This window comes from Apis laboriosa, unplaced genomic scaffold (genome assembly GCF_014066325.1).
Source record: "Apis laboriosa isolate Shangri-la unplaced genomic scaffold, ASM1406632v1 scaffold21_cov150, whole genome shotgun sequence".
In the NCBI taxonomy this organism is placed as follows: Eukaryota; Metazoa; Arthropoda; class Insecta; order Hymenoptera; family Apidae; genus Apis; species Apis laboriosa.
In genome coordinates, this window is record NW_025222365.1 from 1,886,055 (window position 1) to 1,903,969 (window position 17,915).

The 17,915-nt window shown below is 44.5% G+C and overlaps 1 protein-coding gene across 1 annotated transcript in view; it reads left to right on the forward strand.

Annotated features, from left to right (window-relative positions):
- The window catches only part of LOC122713060, a 44,704-nt gene extending 26,849 nt beyond the window's left edge, over window positions 1-17,855 (forward strand). The window contains exons 3-13 of the mRNA XM_043933195.1: window positions 5,179-5,334; window positions 7,320-7,509; window positions 7,895-7,962; window positions 8,073-8,237; window positions 8,482-8,651; window positions 8,716-8,907; window positions 9,109-9,705; window positions 9,801-10,002; window positions 10,123-10,327; window positions 10,453-10,582; window positions 13,065-17,855. Of these exons, the coding sequence (XP_043789130.1) occupies window positions 5,179-5,334; window positions 7,320-7,509; window positions 7,895-7,962; window positions 8,073-8,237; window positions 8,482-8,651; window positions 8,716-8,907; window positions 9,109-9,705; window positions 9,801-10,002; window positions 10,123-10,327; window positions 10,453-10,582; window positions 13,065-15,792 (4,803 nt within the window). The 3' untranslated portion in view covers window positions 15,793-17,855. The remainder of the gene's footprint in view (window positions 1-5,178; window positions 5,335-7,319; window positions 7,510-7,894; window positions 7,963-8,072; window positions 8,238-8,481; window positions 8,652-8,715; window positions 8,908-9,108; window positions 9,706-9,800; window positions 10,003-10,122; window positions 10,328-10,452; window positions 10,583-13,064) is intronic.
- The last annotated feature ends 60 nt before the right edge of the window (window positions 17,856-17,915 follow it).

Sequence of the window (17,915 nt, forward strand, 5' to 3'; positions counted from 1 at the left end):
AAAAAAAAAAAAAAAAGAGAAGAAGGAAAAGGCGCAAAAGGAAACAGGCGTAATTAACAGACGTCCGATTTTCGAAAGCCGAAATTTTCAAAAATTCGCGACACGGAACGATCGTGGACGCGTGCAACGATTTCGATGCAAATGCTGCATGCGACGCGGCGTGAATCCAGAATCGAGCCCTACAAGTGTCGCGGGGAAATTTCGTCACGAGGATGTCTCCTCCATCCTCTCGTCTTCTGCTCGATTCGAGGCAGACGCCGACATGCTTCGTGCGCTATTTTCGAACCGATGACTCCTCTTCGAAACGAAACAAAGTGGAAGCAAAACAAATATCGGCCAGTCTTATTTTTATTATCCGAGAAGAAAGATCAAGTTTTTGCCGTTCCCGATTAAAAAAGCAATACGAGAAAAATTCGTGCACGAAGCGTTGGGGAGGAGGGGGAGGGAAGAGGAAGGTGGATCGGAGGGTGAAAGTGGATGGGTGGAGAAGACACCTACGCGCGAGAATCGGTCGAAGGTAAACACAGGTTTAGAATAGAAGCGAGAGGAGAGGAAAGTTTGACCGATGTTGGGAGGAGGGAGGAGTTCTAAGTTGGATACGTGTTACCCTTGCCGTTTGCCTCCACTTTGGAAACATTAGCATGGATAGGCGGGGCAAATAAATAGCGCTGTCACTCGTCACGTGACGCGTGTCGTCGCCCGATTCCGTATATTCCGACTCTCATTGAGAATTTATACAAGTTAGGGAAGGTATCGATTCTGTTCAAGTGTAGTGGAAGATCGATTATTCCAGGTTTACCTAGCAATTAGCTCGAAATAATCGTCATTGTGTTTAAAAAGTGAAAAATAAAATGGACGTTCTCGATGCGAACGATTGGGGTCGAAGTGTTTCGTAATAATTGCGAGTTCATTCGTAATGGCAAAGATCCTTTCGAACGAATTCGATTTATTCTCCTTGCGCTTTGAGAATTTATAGAAAGTATCGATTCTGTTCAAGCACAGTGGAAAAATTCGATTATTCGAGGTTTAAATTCGAAATAATTGTATCGTATCGTATTTACGAGAAAGTGAAAAAATAAAATCGATGCGAACGATTGTGGTCGAAGTGTTTCGTAATAATTGCGAGTTGCATTCGCAAAGATCCATTTTCGAGCGAATCGACGTTGTACTATTTTAAAACGAGAGAGAAAAGTAGACGAGGAATGAGCAAAAGCGTGGTTTCGTTGCCTAATGTCCCTAAAGCAACGATGATCTCGTGGCGTCAACGAAGTAAGCCAATTGACCTCGTTTCTCGTTATCACGGGGAAGAATGAATGCTATCAGCGCGGTCTGTCTATGGCGACGAATCTAATTTCCTGCTCGCTTACTCCACACTTGCACCACTCGTATAAAGACACTTTGCATCGTCCCAACGTTTTCCAATAATAATATTCCCTCCTCTCCCTCCTTCTCTTCCCCCAAGGAAAGTTTCTTTCCCCGTCTTGACGCGTAAGATTAATTGGCAATAGTTTGTCGGTTATGTGGCCCATCGTTGTCGAGAAATCTGCCGGTCACTTTTATCCTAATTTCACCGGTAGCACAGTTTCCTTTTACGATAGTCGATAATAAAACTCGTGGTGATTGATGGTGGCATCTCTCTCTCTCTCGAGAGAGAGAGAGAGACGAGTCGGTTTCAACGAGTCGTTTCTGAACTCGGGGAAAAAAGTAACGAAAAAAAAAAAAAAAAAAAGAGAGGAAAAAATAAAAGTGATTAACGAAGCATTCCCTCTCTCGAGGAAAACAAAGTAAATCGCGAACGTGACTAAAAAGTCGATGGAAAAGATGCTGTTCGGTTAACTTCCGGCTCAGTCTGTTGGTTTATCGGACTTCGAGCCACGATCTCGTCGTCGTCCACGATATAACAAAGGCAGAGAGGAAAAGAGAATAGAGAGAGAGAGAGAGAGAAAGATGTAAAGGAAGATGTTGCGTATCCTCTTTATTCGAGATACCTAGCTGCAAGGGGAAATTCTATACTCCCTTTGTCGCACAACATTACACAAGGGCAAAGTTTGCATATTCACATTTTAAAAGCAAGTGCATCTTCGGTCAATACACCGTCAATGGTCACAGATAGTGCGAAATGTTTATCGATGCGTGTACATTCAACTCTGTATCTATGACACGGTTATCCGCGATATTTCAAGCGCGAGCAAACCGTCGAGAATCTCTCTCTCTCTCTCTCTCTCTTTCACGCGGTCACTATTTGTCGTCGCACCCGCGGGCGGATCCTCAACAGCATGTTGGATAGGTTGAAACCGCGATAAAGGAGAAACCTGGAAAGTGGTCGAGTGAAAAACCCGCGGAACGGTTTTCAACGCGAGTACAATGCGAGTTTCCTGCTAGATTACGTTAATCATTACGAAAAGCGGCGCGGCCCCTTTATCAGAGGCCGCTCTAGGATGCGGAAACGGATGCAGTTCCTTCTTCCTCCACGCTTCTCTAACTGTCGGCCTGGCCCACCGTACACCCGAGCCGAGATTAAAAGATGCCTTTCATCCTAGCCACCCACCTACAAAGAGCCCCTCTGTACGTTACGTACGTACATTGTGCTCTCTCTCTCTTTCTCTCTCTCTCTCCCCCCGAGCTCGTTAACCGCACCAATTTCCAAGAAACCCGTCACTTCGAATAATTAACGCGTCTCTCGCGTGGTTTATCGCCGTAACAATTATACAACCGACCCGCTCCTCGTTTAACCAATTATTTTCTTTTCCTCCTAAATTCCGCTAAACACGGAATCAACAATCGCGGCGAGAATTTGGTCAGTTTTTAAATTCCAATCTCTCGTGAGAAGAAACGGGGGGAGGGAGTGTTTGTCTCGAAATTAAACGCGATAGGATCCGCGCGATGGAACGAAAAACGCGCAAACAAACGACAAATCAAATCAAATCAAATCAAATCGGTATGGATATTTTTTTAAAACATCGAAATATCTTGGTCAATATCGCAATTTCGGGTATTTCGAAACGACGAAAGTATCGATTAAAATTGCATAAATCCATTCGCAGAGGTCATTAGCGATTTTTAAATTAAACTAGGTGCGAATTTATTATTGCGTTTATCATTGCACCGATTGTTTCGAAATTTAAATATTCTTCCAACGATCGAAAGTTTAACTTTCGATACTACCAACTTGATTCCTTTGATAAAAATTTATCAACGGTTATGGCCAGTTAAAGTCGCTCAGATCGGAACGAACAATCACAGGTTCGAGAGAATAGAATCCTTCGAGGTAGAATCGTTGGAAACAATGGAACGACTTGGTGGTAGAAATGCTTTGGTAGAAAAAAGGATCGGAGACCTTTCGTGTTCCGTGGCTCGTTCGAAACGACGAGAATCAAGGACAGAGCGAGGGAGGAGTGTACATTTCGTGGAAGCCGAGCTTCCACGACAATAGTTCGCTGGGCGTGGTGAATGAGACACGAGGACGACTTTTACGAGGGCTTCCTCCTCCTCCTCCGACCATCTCGATTTAACGAGCTTTCGCCATTCCTCCCCAGGGAGGGATTTTTCTCTCTCTCTCTCTCTCTCTTCCCGAACGATATCACGCTAACCGAATTTCACGGGTAAAATCAAGACCGATTGTTACTCACCACCTGGGATCCCTTTCCTCCGATCGAGGAAGCAGAATCATTAGATTCGCTCGGCTGGTTGAAAAAGGACGGAGAGCCTTGGAGGAGAAGCCATGACCCTTTTGCACATTAGTTGCTCGATATCGAGGACGGGTGATGGCGATGGGGCAATTGGAATATCGAGGAACGTTTCTGAGATTGGCAGCCGGCCAGGTATGGATTGCTAACTGTCCAACTACGATGATAGAATCCGCACCAGGAGAATTCCGTGGATCCATCTATCGTCGATCCAGGCTGCATTCATTGGTCGTGCCTGGAATATCGTATCGATACCGTGGCCCGACCTGGGAAATGGTTTAGTGCGCCAAGGTGCGAGAGTAGGGACACGCAACGAATATAGGGACTCCTTCTTCTCGGATTTATTTTCGTAGAAAATTTCCTCCTCCCTATTCCGGAGGAATAGTGGAATTTGATCTTTCTTCGTTAAGCATATTCCGTGCCGCGTGGGTTGCGTCCAACTTTCTATTCGAGCGGTTTGAAATTTTCGCTGTGAAAAAAGAAAGGAAAAAATTTCGAAGGAATTTATTAAAATTAAACTCTAGGTCTATTTCTAGATATTTTTCATAATATTGTAAATGTATGATGGACGTACGTTATACTTTAGAAGAAAATCATACGATGCGTGAAATGGAAAGTTACCAAAAATCGTGGCCCAACGTGGAAAGTGACAGTGTTCCGAGACAGAAGACATCTCTTGAAAGGTAGTGGTAGCCGATCGATATTTCCTGTTCGGAGAAAAACGAACGGCCGGGCCGGAACGTATCTCTTATGAATTAAACATAGGTTCCAAGCGAGGGTGCAACCAAGATTCGTAAATTCATTTGGGTTTCAACCGGCACGCGCGTATACGCTTGTGAAAGAAAAAAAAAAAAAAGACCGAGCACTCTCTGTCGCGTCCACTTGACTTTGAGCCCACAGTGACTGGAGAGAATATAAATTTTTAATCGGTCGACTTTCCGGTTGGCGTTCGAGAACCGATGCTACGAAAAAATAAAACGAGATCAGAATCGAAAATTCGACGTTTTTCGCTTGAATAGATTCGATCGTAAGCGAGATTTCAAAATAACAATTACTCGAAATTCATACTGTAATTTATTCATCCCGATTTATCTCTTTACGTGTAAACAAAAAAATCGATAACAGTGTAGTTATTGTAAAAAAAAATTTTTTAAAAGCGAATTAGAGCGCAAAACCGTTGAATCACGGAGAAAGTATTTCTCGCTTAGGTAAACTGGGCAACGATCGAAGCTAATTGACTCACTTTTCCGAAGGATTCGATTTCCACGCGATCTCGGCGTGTTTCTTCTTTTATCTCGATAGAACTCTGGAGCGGCGTCGTGGCGCAACAGGTGCATAATGCCGGGTTTCCAAACGATTATAATGCATTCGAACACTGATTCGAACAAGTCTTATCGGTCGCTTGCGCGGAAACGCGCACTTACGCGATACGAAAACTCATGTTTCTGCGCAACATCCTCGATTTATCCTTTTGCTTTTATTGTGCTCACAGGATGTGGAACACGCGGACGTGCTAGTGGTAGGTTTCGAGCTTGATGGAGTGAAACGTACCTTGGACTTGAGATTAAATTCTGATCTAATTCCTGTTGGCTATCAACAACGTCATCAGCATCAAGGCACGTACAAAGTGTACACTCCGTCGAAAGTCGTAAGTAATAATCTTTTTTTTAATTTATTGAGACGTGATCTTGATAAGTGTATACACCAGAATCATTCAAAAATATCGTTTGCAAATAATATTTGTTGAAAAATACATTGTTGTTCGCAAAAGTGCCGACAAACATAGTTTATAAACACGAACGAACTATTCGTGAACAAGTACGAACCTAACCTATATATTCAGCAGCGAATAATTCACGAACATTATTCGCAAACGATATTCAATTTCTCTGATCACAGAGTTAGTAAATATTCACACAACTAGCGAACTATTGTGAAACGAACATATCGCAAATTGCAAAATCATTCGATACCATCGACGAACATCGTTTGCAAAACACTCTCAGTATGGATCTAGCCTAACGCAAACAATTAGACGTGAAATCGAATCAAAGGGCTCAAAGAATAAATTAAGAACAGTGTATGTGCATTCCATTTTCGGACGATGTCGAAATCGAAACGAAATCGTACTATACACTGCTATACAGGTGCAAAGAATACTAGAATCGATAACGATGACTCACTGTCCGACCGTGCAGGACGCTAGTATAAACGGACATGAACGTTTCGAGAGTATCGATCACTCGCAAATAAAACATAGAGAGTATCGCGTAGGTACATAACCACACTCGAATATTGATCACGCTTTACTCTTGCTTTAATCACTTTTCACGACGATACGCTGTTTTTACGAAAATTGTTAAAAAATGATTTTAAATCAACTTCGAGTCATAAACACTGTTAATTTTTGTATCAATTTTTTACGTTTTCCGTGGATAAATTTTCTCGAGTGCTACGTAAAAGTTTTACGAGTTCCGTTAAATTTCTACTCACCTCGTGAATTACACGAGAAAAGTAACGAGACTTCCATGCGATATACGACGAGAGGAAAGAAATAACGACTATCGACGTTTTTCGATCTTCACTTAGCATCGATATATAAGTTTCAAGTACGTATTATTTACGATTAATGGACATCGGTCGGACACGTTTCGTCACCGAGTTCGTTGCGCCCTGTTTTTCACATTTTGCGTAATTGAATAAATGAATTGATACATCCACTCGTCTCTCTCCCTTCCTCTTTCCAGTTTATTCGCCCTCGTTGTCGCGGCCAAACGGACGAGCTAATTTCGGCCGTTTAAATGAGCGAAATTCTGCGAATCAAACTGGTTAGAACGCTCTTCAGAAATTTCATTCTCGTAACGACAATAATTATAGCTCCTTTGTTCTTGTCTCGCCTCTCGATAGAAGTGCTTACGGTTAAATTACATTTTCCCGTTTAAAATCACGCTTTCCCGAAACGAAAATTCGTCTCGAATTCAGAAAGAGGAAATCTCGAAATGATTGTCCCGCATTCAGCTATAATCGAGCGGCCATAAATCTCTTTCCGCGGAATCGATGGCGGAATGTTGGCGATGACGTTCAAGCTTCGAACACGCGGAGGATTCTTGTTCGTGGAAGAAAATGCAAAGAGAAAAGAAAAAGTAAAAAATGGTCGGTCCAATGGGAATCTGGGCCAACTATATTTATACCGGTCGAATGCACGGGTGAACATTGCACGTCCGAGAATCCTTGGATATTCATCCGAACCAACGAGTGAGAATCCTTCTTAGACTCCAACTTTTTTCCGCCATTATTTTCCGCACCGCTAAAATGTTACGCTCGCGACTCTCTCTCTCTCTCTCTCTCTCTCTCTCTCTCTCTCTCTCTCTCTCTCTCTCTCTCTCTCTTTCTTTTTCTTTCTTTTTTATTTCAATCCTTTTCCGCACTGTTTCTCGGAACGGAATTTGGCTGGAGACCGTAATACATTCTCATTTGCATCGAGGATCTTTTTTATCGCGTCGGTCCGGTGATTGAAAACGGTGGCCGAAAGTTTCGAGTTGACTCTTGGTGCCAATTTAAGAACTCGACCGACGAGTCCGCGATTCCAGATGGGCGAAACTAACCGAATCAATGTCCCATTGAAATTCACAGGAACTCTGCCATTATCAAGGTAGCGTTCGCGACCTTCCCGGCTCCTGGGTAGCCCTATCTACTTGCAGAGGACTGCGCGGCGTTGTCTTCGACGGCGAGAACCTTCATCACATCCAACCGGAGCAAGAATCTTTGGACTCGCGTCATTACGTTTACAAGCACAGCGATCTCGTCGCCAATCACACTTGCGGTAATTATTTTTTTTATTTTTTCTTTTTTTTTTCTTCAATTTCAATTTCTCGAAATCTTGTACGAACAGAATTAAGAAAGAACATTTCGTATTCTTTCTTATCGTTCCTATCCTATCCTAATCCATCCTTTCCCAGTTGTTATCGTTCCTGAGGATACGATAGGAAGTCTCACGGATGACGAGACCGGTTCGATTCCAGAGCTGTGTGTTATCCTCGTGCAGGGCACGCGCTCCTTTCCCGGTCTCGAAGACCTGTCTCGCGGAGACTGGTCTCTCCTTAACGGCCTTAACGAATGTGGGAGCGAGATTCTCCCTCCTCCGTTTGCCCTTAACTTTACCGAGAATCCAATCGACGACGATGATCTTGGTTTTTTGTTCGGTACAGGTTACGAAGGAACGCCGCACCATGTTCTCGACCGTGAACAACGCGGGATCGTCAACAGAATCGCAAGGGTAAGATGCTATATATATATATATATATATATATATATAAAGGTTTTAAGTTTATTTAGAGATTCGAAAGATTCGTTGGAGATTCGAAATCGAGGTTTTTGTACTTTCAGCACAAGAGAGCGGCCGAGGCGATTCGAGGACCCTACAACGCGAACAGGCATTCACGATACGTAGAATTGGTCCTCGTGATCGATAAGAAGGAATACATCGCTCTCGACGAGAATTTGGACAAGGTTCATCAACACTGCAAAGATATCGCTAACATTATCAATGCAGTTAGTACAATTTTCATCATAGACGAATCTTCGTATCGAGATTTCGTATTAGATTGTCCCAAAAATTATACACGATACACTAACCGATTTAGTTGAATTTAGATGAAATAGAATAATTCTTCAGACACGAAGAAGTAAAATGGCGAAAGTTTCAGAGATCATCAAAAATCATATCACACGTTTTTTGGGATAATCTAATAATCTATAGATCGTAAATAAATAAATGATACATATCGCGTTCCAGTTGTACATGCCACTGAATATATTCATCGCGCTGGTCGGAGTGCAAGTTTGGTCGGACGCGGATGAAATAGCCCTGTCCCCGAACGGGGACACCACCCTCTCGAATTTCCTTCGATACAGGAGGGAGAAACTAGTTCAAGACATGCCGAACGATAACGCCCAGCTGTTGACGTAAGTCGACGAGAAACGAAAATATCGGTGGAGAGAAACGACTCGAGATATTTCGTATTTTCAGGCGAATCACTTTCGAAGGTGGCGTGGTAGGGAAGGCGCTCAAGGGACCAATATGCACCTACGAGTTCTCGGGTGGCGTCTCGATGGATCACTCGAACGTCGTTGGATTAGTGGCTGCAACTGTCGCCCACGAAATGGGTCACAATTTCGGGATGGAACACGACTCGGCCGATTGCGACTGCCCCGAGGAGAAGTGAGTAATAATACCAATAGTGATGGTATAATTCCCTTTATTTTCCATTTATCCAATTCTTCGAACCCCATTCCTCGCCGTTATCCCACGATCCAGCGACGATGATCGAAACGAGGCCATCGATCCTCACTCGCAGGCCACTATGATCGCCACTTTCGCCGTTAAGAGGGTCTAAACACGCTCGATCGCGTCTGATTGCAGATGCATCATGGCGTCGTCGAGCGGCTCGTCGGGGCCGACCCACTGGTCGACCTGCTCCCTCGAGCATCTGGCGCTCGCGTTCGAGCACGGGATGGATTACTGTTTGAGGAACAAGCCGCAGAAACTGTTCGACAGCCCGATCTGCGGCAACGGGTTCGTGGAACCCGGGGAGCAGTGCGACTGCGGCCTGAAGGAGAACTGCGACAACCCGTGCTGCAACGTGACCACTTGCATGTTGCACAGCAACGCGAGCTGCGCGACGGGCGAGTGCTGCGATCTGAAAACGTGCCGGCCGAAAACCGCGGGCACCGAGTGCAGAAGCGCCGAGCACGAGTGCGACTTGCCCGAGTATTGCACCGGGCAGAGCGAGTATTGCCCGGTGGACGTGTTCAAAATGGACGGTGAGTCGTGCAGCATGGGGAAAGCGTTTTGCTATCAGGGCTCGTGCAGGACCCACAACGATCAGTGCAAACTGCTCTGGGGTCCCACGGGGACCTCGTCCGACGCGCAGTGCTACGAGATGAACACGAAAGGGACGAAGCACGGGAATTGCGGCTACAACCGGATCGAATCCAGCTACGTCAAGTGTACCGGAGAGTAAGACAGAGATGATTCTTCTTTCATTTCCCCGGCCGGGTTGCATGGATACGTGTACTGTAATAAAGGAGGAACGTCTCTTTCCTGGGTTTTAGAAATCTTTTGTGCGGAATGCTTCACTGTAAGCACTTGAACGAAAGATTGGAGTTCGGTATGGAATCCGTAGCGATTCTCAGCCACTCGTTCATCAACAACGGGGGAAAGATCATACCGTGCCGCTCGGCCATCGTTGATCTTGGGTTGAATCAAGTCGATCCTGGCCTCGCGCCCGATGGTGCCAAGTGTGCACCCGGAAAGGTAACACAACTCGAAGATTCTTCGAGAAGCGAAGAGAAAGACCTTTTTTTTTTTTTTTTCTTTTTCTTTCTTTTCCTTTCCTTTTTCAAAACGTAACGTTGAATTTTCGTGTGGATTTAGATGTGCGTAAATCAGAAGTGTATGCCTGTGGCCGACCTGCGCGCTTCCGTATCCGGAGGGAAAGCTTGTCCCAATAATTGCGGAGGCAACGGAGTGTGCAATAGCCTCGGCCATTGTCATTGCAATCGTGGTTTCCGGCCACCTGATTGCACTCAGCCTGGCGTGGGTGGATCCGAGGACAGTGGCCCCGCAGAGGATCCGAACGGTGAATTTAATTTTATTCGATTTACTTGATCGTCCAACAGGATATTATTATTATTATTATTATTATTAATATTAATCTTTTATGCTATCGAAACTAATTTGCCATGCTCGCTATATTTGTTGCAGCGAGAAACGATTTCATAATGGCCCTGTACATTATCTTTCTGGGGATCGTGCCTACGATCGCTCTTTCCTCGTTCGGGATTTGGTACGTGAGAAATTCCGGCCAGAACTGGAAGAAGAGCATGATATCAACGTACGTATCTAGCTCCGACCGTGTTACAGAGAAATGCAAGCCGCATGCCTTTACGTCACAGCGCGGTGCTCGCAGGGCGAATCACACGAGTCACACGATCGGTAAAAACTTTTACGAGAGGTTCGTCATATTCTTTTCCCCCAGGCGAGAGAATTCGCGTAACGCGAATAAAATATTCACGGTCGGTGACAATATCGGGCCGAAACAGAAACTTCAAATAACGAAAACCGATCTTATCTCGACCACTAACCCGGACGTTATTAACTGTAGCAACAGCATCGAATATAGGAAATCGATGTTGCTCGGAAATATGAACGAGAACACGAGCGGGAAGAGGTGTGTTGTCGCCCCCGAGCCCGATCATCCATCATCCATCGCTCGATCTCAAACGGTAGAGTCGCAAGCGTCGAGGAGAAATTCTCATAGGTCGGAATTAGGTTTGAAGATAGCGGAACGTATACAACAGATGCAGAAAAAGCCCACCAAGAATATCAAGGGATTGACGGTTAAAACGGAAGTAAAGTTCGAGCATTTGAACGAAAGTCCAAGTGGTAGTAGTAGCGTTGGCACCGCGCCGAGAACAGGTGACCCTCTGTTGCCCCCCGATGGGAAGCCGTACTCGAATACGCCAGCTCCTTTTTACAACAAAAAACCACCACCTCCGCCGGCTCCAGCTCAACATTTAAAGCCAAAGATTTGATTTTATCTTATTTTTATTTCTTTTCTCTCTCTCTCTCTCTCTCTCTCTCTCTCTCGTCTCGTTCACACTGAAAACTTTCTTTCAAATTCTTGCTCAATTGCTCTCTTATACCCTTCTCCCTGTCCGTTTTCCCTTTCCAATCGAACTTCACTCTCGACTTAGAGCATTCCTTTTTAGTGCGAAGGTCGCAGCAGAGCAGTTTCTCACGGGAGCTATGACCTTTGCATTATAACCTATACAGTAGGGTTGGCAATAAACGGTGGCGGTTTGATCCTCCGATTTAATCCTATAGCGTTGTCGAGGCAACCTTGAAGTAGGTACGCTGTGATTTTGTAATAGTCGAAATATATAACGAATATGTATCTTGGCCGATTTAGGGCAAGATAATGGAGGCGAAGATAATAGAGGTGATGTATTTGACAATTTGCCCTTGTGTAAGAAGGAATCTACGAGCACCGCGCAAGAAAAAAATCCTGTAGATAGTGCACGTTTATTGAACGATATATTTTTACGAATTTATATAAACGGAACGGAAAAGAAATTTTAATTCTTTTTTTTTTTTTTTCTTTTTTTTTTTTATACGATGTAACGTAAATATCGAAGCGACATATTTCGCGACATAAGTGATATATTTATTCATTTATTACTATTATTATTACTATTTCTATATGCTCAAAAAATAATAAATAAATATATATATATATATATATATATGACGTAATATAATTTTAGACTGTTATATGTAAATGATTTTAAAGAATGCAGATTACGTCATGTGATAGTATTACCAAAAAATGGGTGATAATGAGAACGAAAATGGCTGTCCAATAACGCGGAGAGATAAGAACTCGTTGTCTCGCCGCATAATTTGCGTTCGATGATATATTTAACAAGCGGATCGGACGAAATGCGGAACGAAGGCACGTTTAGGAAGAAAGTTGAGAACCGTAACACAGAGCATGCATAGAAAATTAATGTGACACGAGCATGAGCATGTGTGAGTTTCTTTTGAGATGGCTTCTGCATTTTAAAATTACTCAACGTCTCGCACTTACAATGGAGTCGACATTAAGTCAGTATTAACGATCGCTCGATAATCTTGAATAATCATTCTCGATATATTAAAGATACATATAACAGAAATCGACAATCGTTCAATTATTTTTTTTTAAGCGAGCAAATTCGTTCGAATTTTACTCGGATGTACATATATATGTATATATATATATATGTATACATATGTATACATATGTATATGTATATATATGATTCGAGATAATACTCCATATCGAAATTGCTCAATTACATTGAACAAATCAATATGTATAAGTTTATTTGAATAAACGTACAGTGTTTGATACAAAGTCTAAATAGTTTTCTTGTGTAATCGATAAACTTCCTTCATCCATAGAGAGCTGCTTGCCACTAACATTTTTAATCTTCGACTAACGTTCCCAAATGCATCGTTTCTCGCGCTCGCATGCACTCGAAATATCTCCCCCCATTTATATGCGACGACGAATGAGTGGATTGTTTTTCTTTTTTTTTTCCTCTCATTGCTCGGTTTTGAGTTCCTTTTTTCTTCCTTTATTAAAAACAAAAAAGAAAAAAAAAAAAACCTGCATGAAATTTTCTTAATGAAATTTCGGAATCGAGGATGAATAATATTTTCGAATTATTGCTCGATCCTCGATTACATAGCTTACACAGATCGATACATAGCTTTTGCGCGCTTTCAACACCTCGATTCCCCCCGGCTTACGATTGTGCTTAAAATTTCAGGACCGATCGTGGCCACAACGGACTGTCCATCAAAACGATCGATCGTTCCAGTCCCTTGCCTCGTAACATCGAAACGATCGATTCTAGTCTGAGTCAGGATCCAGCGTGCGCGAGTTTGTTGCCGAAACCGGATACCGACGAGCGTTACAACAATAATTTGTTCGGCCAGTTCAAAGGTTTCACGATCACCCCGATTAGGAATCAAGCGAAGAGCCTCGAGCCGACCAAGCCTGCACCTCCCCCGCCCACCATCCCGACCGTAGCCATTAAGACAAACATCAAGACGATCCCGAAGAGCAATCCGTCGCGCGCCTCGTCGCTCAGTTCCAACACGACGACGTGCTTCAGCGAGGCGGCGCCCACCCTGCCGCCCTTGAATCCAGGATGCACGGCTCGGCCGTTGATCAGCAGCCCCGTACTTGCCGCGACCACGTGCACCTCCGTCGAGCTGGTAGCTGGTCCCAAACTCTCCGCGAAACCTGTCGGTGCTGTGGACGGGCCGACCAGGCCCGCTCCGGCCCCGCCGATCCCCCCGGCCCCCGACTCCGTTCAAAAGCCGCAGAGGCCGAGCAGCACGCCTCTGGCGAACGTGTTGGCCTCGGAGAGCGAGAAGAGGCAAGAGAAGGGGAGCACCCTGAACAGAATCGCGTCGATGCTTCGGCCGAATTCGGGGATCGTGAGAGGCGGGGTTGGGCTGCAGATTGGGTCGCAGAGGGACGAGAAGAGCGCGACCAACTCTTTGCCGAGATTGCACCACCACAAGGCGAGCAAAGTGATCGACAAGGAGATATTGAGAAACTTGGAGATCTCGAATCCTATACCGCAAAAGGAGATCGAGATCCCCACACCCTCGATCCCGGTGATCCCCGTGGCCGAGGAGCAGAAGAAGAGCGTGGTGTTGCGCGCTCAATCGATGAGGGACAGCAAGATCACGCCGAGGCCCCCCATCCAGACGTTCGGGTCGATGCGACAAACGGGCGCGACAAACGTCAAACGACCTACCAGTATACCGGCGAGCACCAGGCCTACGGCGCCTCCCCCCGGCCCCCCCCTCCTCCCCTCCGCTACGACCACGGACAGGGTGAACGAGGCGGGGAAAATTCCTGGACTGCCCGGATATCAGAATCCTCGGGTGAAAAGCCCGCAGAAAATCGGGTTGGACAACGCCTACGACGATTGCATGAATCTCGTCACCGAATCCTCGTTGACCAAGATAGCCGAGGAATCGCCGACAACGAGCGACAATATTTACGCCGTGATAGAGGAGGCCCTACCCGAGAAAGGGAGGAGGAACGGCGTGGAAACGGCGGGGAACGAGTACAAATTGCCGAAGCGCGTGGAAACAATGGGGGGGAAGAATTCGAGTCACGGTGGTGTGGAGCCGATGGGTTTGCTGTCCGAGATCGTGTCCGAGATATCGAATAGGAATTTCGACTCGATATACTCGACCGCGAGCTTGTCGAGGAAAGTGGAAGAGGACGAGGAGGAGGGGGAGGAGGAGGAGGAGGAGGGCGGGTCGAAGAGCGGGGAGGACGCGGGTTACAACAACGGGTCGTTCGGCGGTTACATGAACTCGAGCCATTACAAATCGCCTGGTTCGAGCATTTACTCCAACTCCGCCTCGGCCAAGTTCAACTCGTCGAGCTCGACCACGAGCTCCGGTTACCTGAACCCGTCCGCGTTGAACGTGCCGCGGCAAGAGGGCGAGAAGCTGGCCGAGGGCAAGCCGCTCGACAAGTGTAAAAGCTCGGCCAACCCGAACCTGAACGACGAGATATCGAAGGAGCTTGGAATGAAGGGTGGCGAGGATGGTGTGGCGGCGGCCCGCAAATCGATCGCGTCGGCGAAGGCTCGATTCAACTCGCGGCGGGGTTCAATCGGGGCGAGGGGCGAGGAGGGGACGGCGGAGGGGAAGGAGGCGTCGGTGAAACCGGCCCTCGGAAGGACGAAAACGCCACCGGGCCTCGGCAAAGGCTCGGTCGCGAACGCGAAGCAAGTCGTGGAGAATGCGTCGAGGTCTAAACAGTATTCTGACAGTGGCTCGAAGGGGGTTTCTGGGGCGTCGAACGTGGCCGCGGTGGACGTAAATTCGGAGGCGAAGGGTGGCGAGCGCGCGGCCCAGCCGAACGACAGCCAGGACTCTCGTACGAACGTTAATAGATTATCTCTGAAAACTGTGCCTTGTAGTCCTAAGGATAACGGGGGAAAGTTTAACAGTCCGGACTTAGTCTCGAGCTGTTCGAATTCTAATCAAATCAGTACAAAGTCGCCGGACGTAGTTGGAAACAATCCAAAGGTTAATTTTCAGCCGAAGAACGTTCAAAAGACGCCCACGCTCTCGCGGGGCAGCGCCGCGAAAGCGCCCGCCACCCCCGTCAAACCGTTGAGCATTGCGTCCAAAGGAGGTGGCCTCGCGGAGAAGAAGAAGTCTCCGACCGGGGGTAACGCGATTAAATCGTTATCGGTGTCCGCGAAGGAATCGGGTTCGAGGGTCTCGCAGGCGAAACCGGGGGGGCAAAAGACGGAGGCGAAGGGCGGAGATTCGGGGGCGAAAACGAACCCGGGGGTGCAAAGGGCAGCGAGCAGCAAGTCGAACGTGGCCTCCCTCCAACAAAAATTCGAGGCGAATAAAAACGTAAACGCGGTCGCGTCACGGACGATACCGAGCGTGCACAAAGCACAGCGCACAGTCGGTAAAACGACTGAAACGGCGAGTGTGAAGAAATAGAGCGGGTGGATGTAGGGGGGAGAAGAAGATGAACGAAAACTGGAAAGTGTTGTAGGATCTATTTCAAATATTCTAGTCGAATCGATCGAATATTCGGATTGAAACGCGTAAACGCGAGATGTGTAACCGTTCAAATATATTTCCGTTCAAACGGATATTTCTACGATGTTATTTTATTTAAAAAAAAAAAAAAAATAAAAAAAAGAGAAAAAAAGACCACGTAAGGAAGTGGAGTCATAATAGTACAATGATCAATCGTTGGGTCGGGAAGCCGAGCGAAAGAACCGATTGATCGGAAATTACGCAACTGTCAGAATACTGAGAGATTAGGTTGTATCGGGCGCAAAACCTGCGACGCAATATATTATCGTTGTAAATATATCGTAGTTACTTAAAAATTCTAATATTTTTTGTAGAAATTATCCGTCAACGTTCGGATGTAACACGCGAAACATTAACGATCGTCGGGATATTTATCTTAAGAGCATTTTGTAAACGAAATAAGAAACAGAAATAAGCAACAATTATTTTCAAAAGTTTCACTCGATACCGCAAAAGGAACGCGTAAGAAATTATTGAATTCTGTGATAATACATGTAACGAGAGAATAATACAGAAACATCGTATCGTACATTATTATAAGTAGCAGATTATAGATGCGACCAAATCTATCATTTTATATATCGTATCGCGCGAAAAAAAAAAAAAAAAAAAAAACATTATGAAACTGGAGAATATAAATTAAATTTTCAAGAGAAGAGAAATTAGTTTCGAAAGGAATCCATATCCGAAGAAAAAGAAAATCTCTATGAAACAGTAGCTCTTTCCAAAGATTAACTAAGCATCGTCGTTTAAAACATCGTGATTTTCGTGAATGCGATCGTACCTTTGAGATTCCTCTGCGAATCAAAATTTAGACGCGATTAGCTAACGATAAGAGAGCTTAAATGGTAGTGTATGCTAGAGTTTTATGCTATGTTTGAAATCGAGGCAAAATTATTTCTACGATAAACGTATGTTATAACGTATAACGAAGTAGAAATATTTTTGTTTAAAACGCTATACGATCGTCCTTTTATTTTCGCACGATTCTTTGCATACAGTAAAATACGAATTTCGAACCTTGGTGTTCGTTTGCTAGTTTTGCTAATATTTAACATCGTTAGATACGCAAAGAGACTAAGACGAATATTTATTTGACTGATCGATGTAAATATGTTTATAATGTAATAGATGTAAGTAACATTTTGTACAATGTACCTTCGTGCTCGCTAAGTTATAATTCGCGATCTACGCGTTTAAACGCATACATGCGACTTCAGCATTTAGCTTTTTCACGATATCTCGTTCGATCTGTTGTAAAGGGTGTAGTAAAATTCACCTCAATTAAAGGAGAAAAAAGAAAAGACGAAAAAAATGGGTTTTATTGAACGATACAGTTGTAACATATTTTTGCATTTATTATTTCAACATAGCCATCTTTCGCGTATAAGTATTGTTCGCTTGTACGCCGCGATGTTTTAATTTATACAGTTCCTATGTACAGTCCTCTCGATATGTTGAAACAATTTAGGGACCGCAACTCAAGTTCAATAAAGCTTTATAATAATCATCCATTCTTCGAGCATCGTTTATAATCATTCACCGCTTTTCTTCTTTCGACAAAATGATGTCGTATGTATGACTCTAGTGTAAAGACAATCAGACGTTTTGCACAGCATACGACTGTAAAACGGAAAATGAAAGCCCTTCGAGAAAACCTTGGCCGTTCCATAATCGTTTAGTAAGATTTTTTTTTTTTTTTTAGGAAATACGATTCATTTTTAGATTTCATCGATTAGATTATAATTAGATTTATTAAATGAAATTATTTTTCAAAACTCACGACTTACAGCCTAACAGAATTAACAGACATGTTACATTGTCCGTTCAATACCAAAGATAAGTTACGTTCCACGTGTTAAAGGGCCAAGATATACGTTATCGTAACTACTTAAACGTTGTCTCATAACTTGTATATTTCCTAATGCATAGTAAAGTTACAATAAATTCTTTATTCCATGCATCCGTTTTATCCTTCATTAATGACGGATCAATGAAGAGGTAAGTAAATGATTAAATTA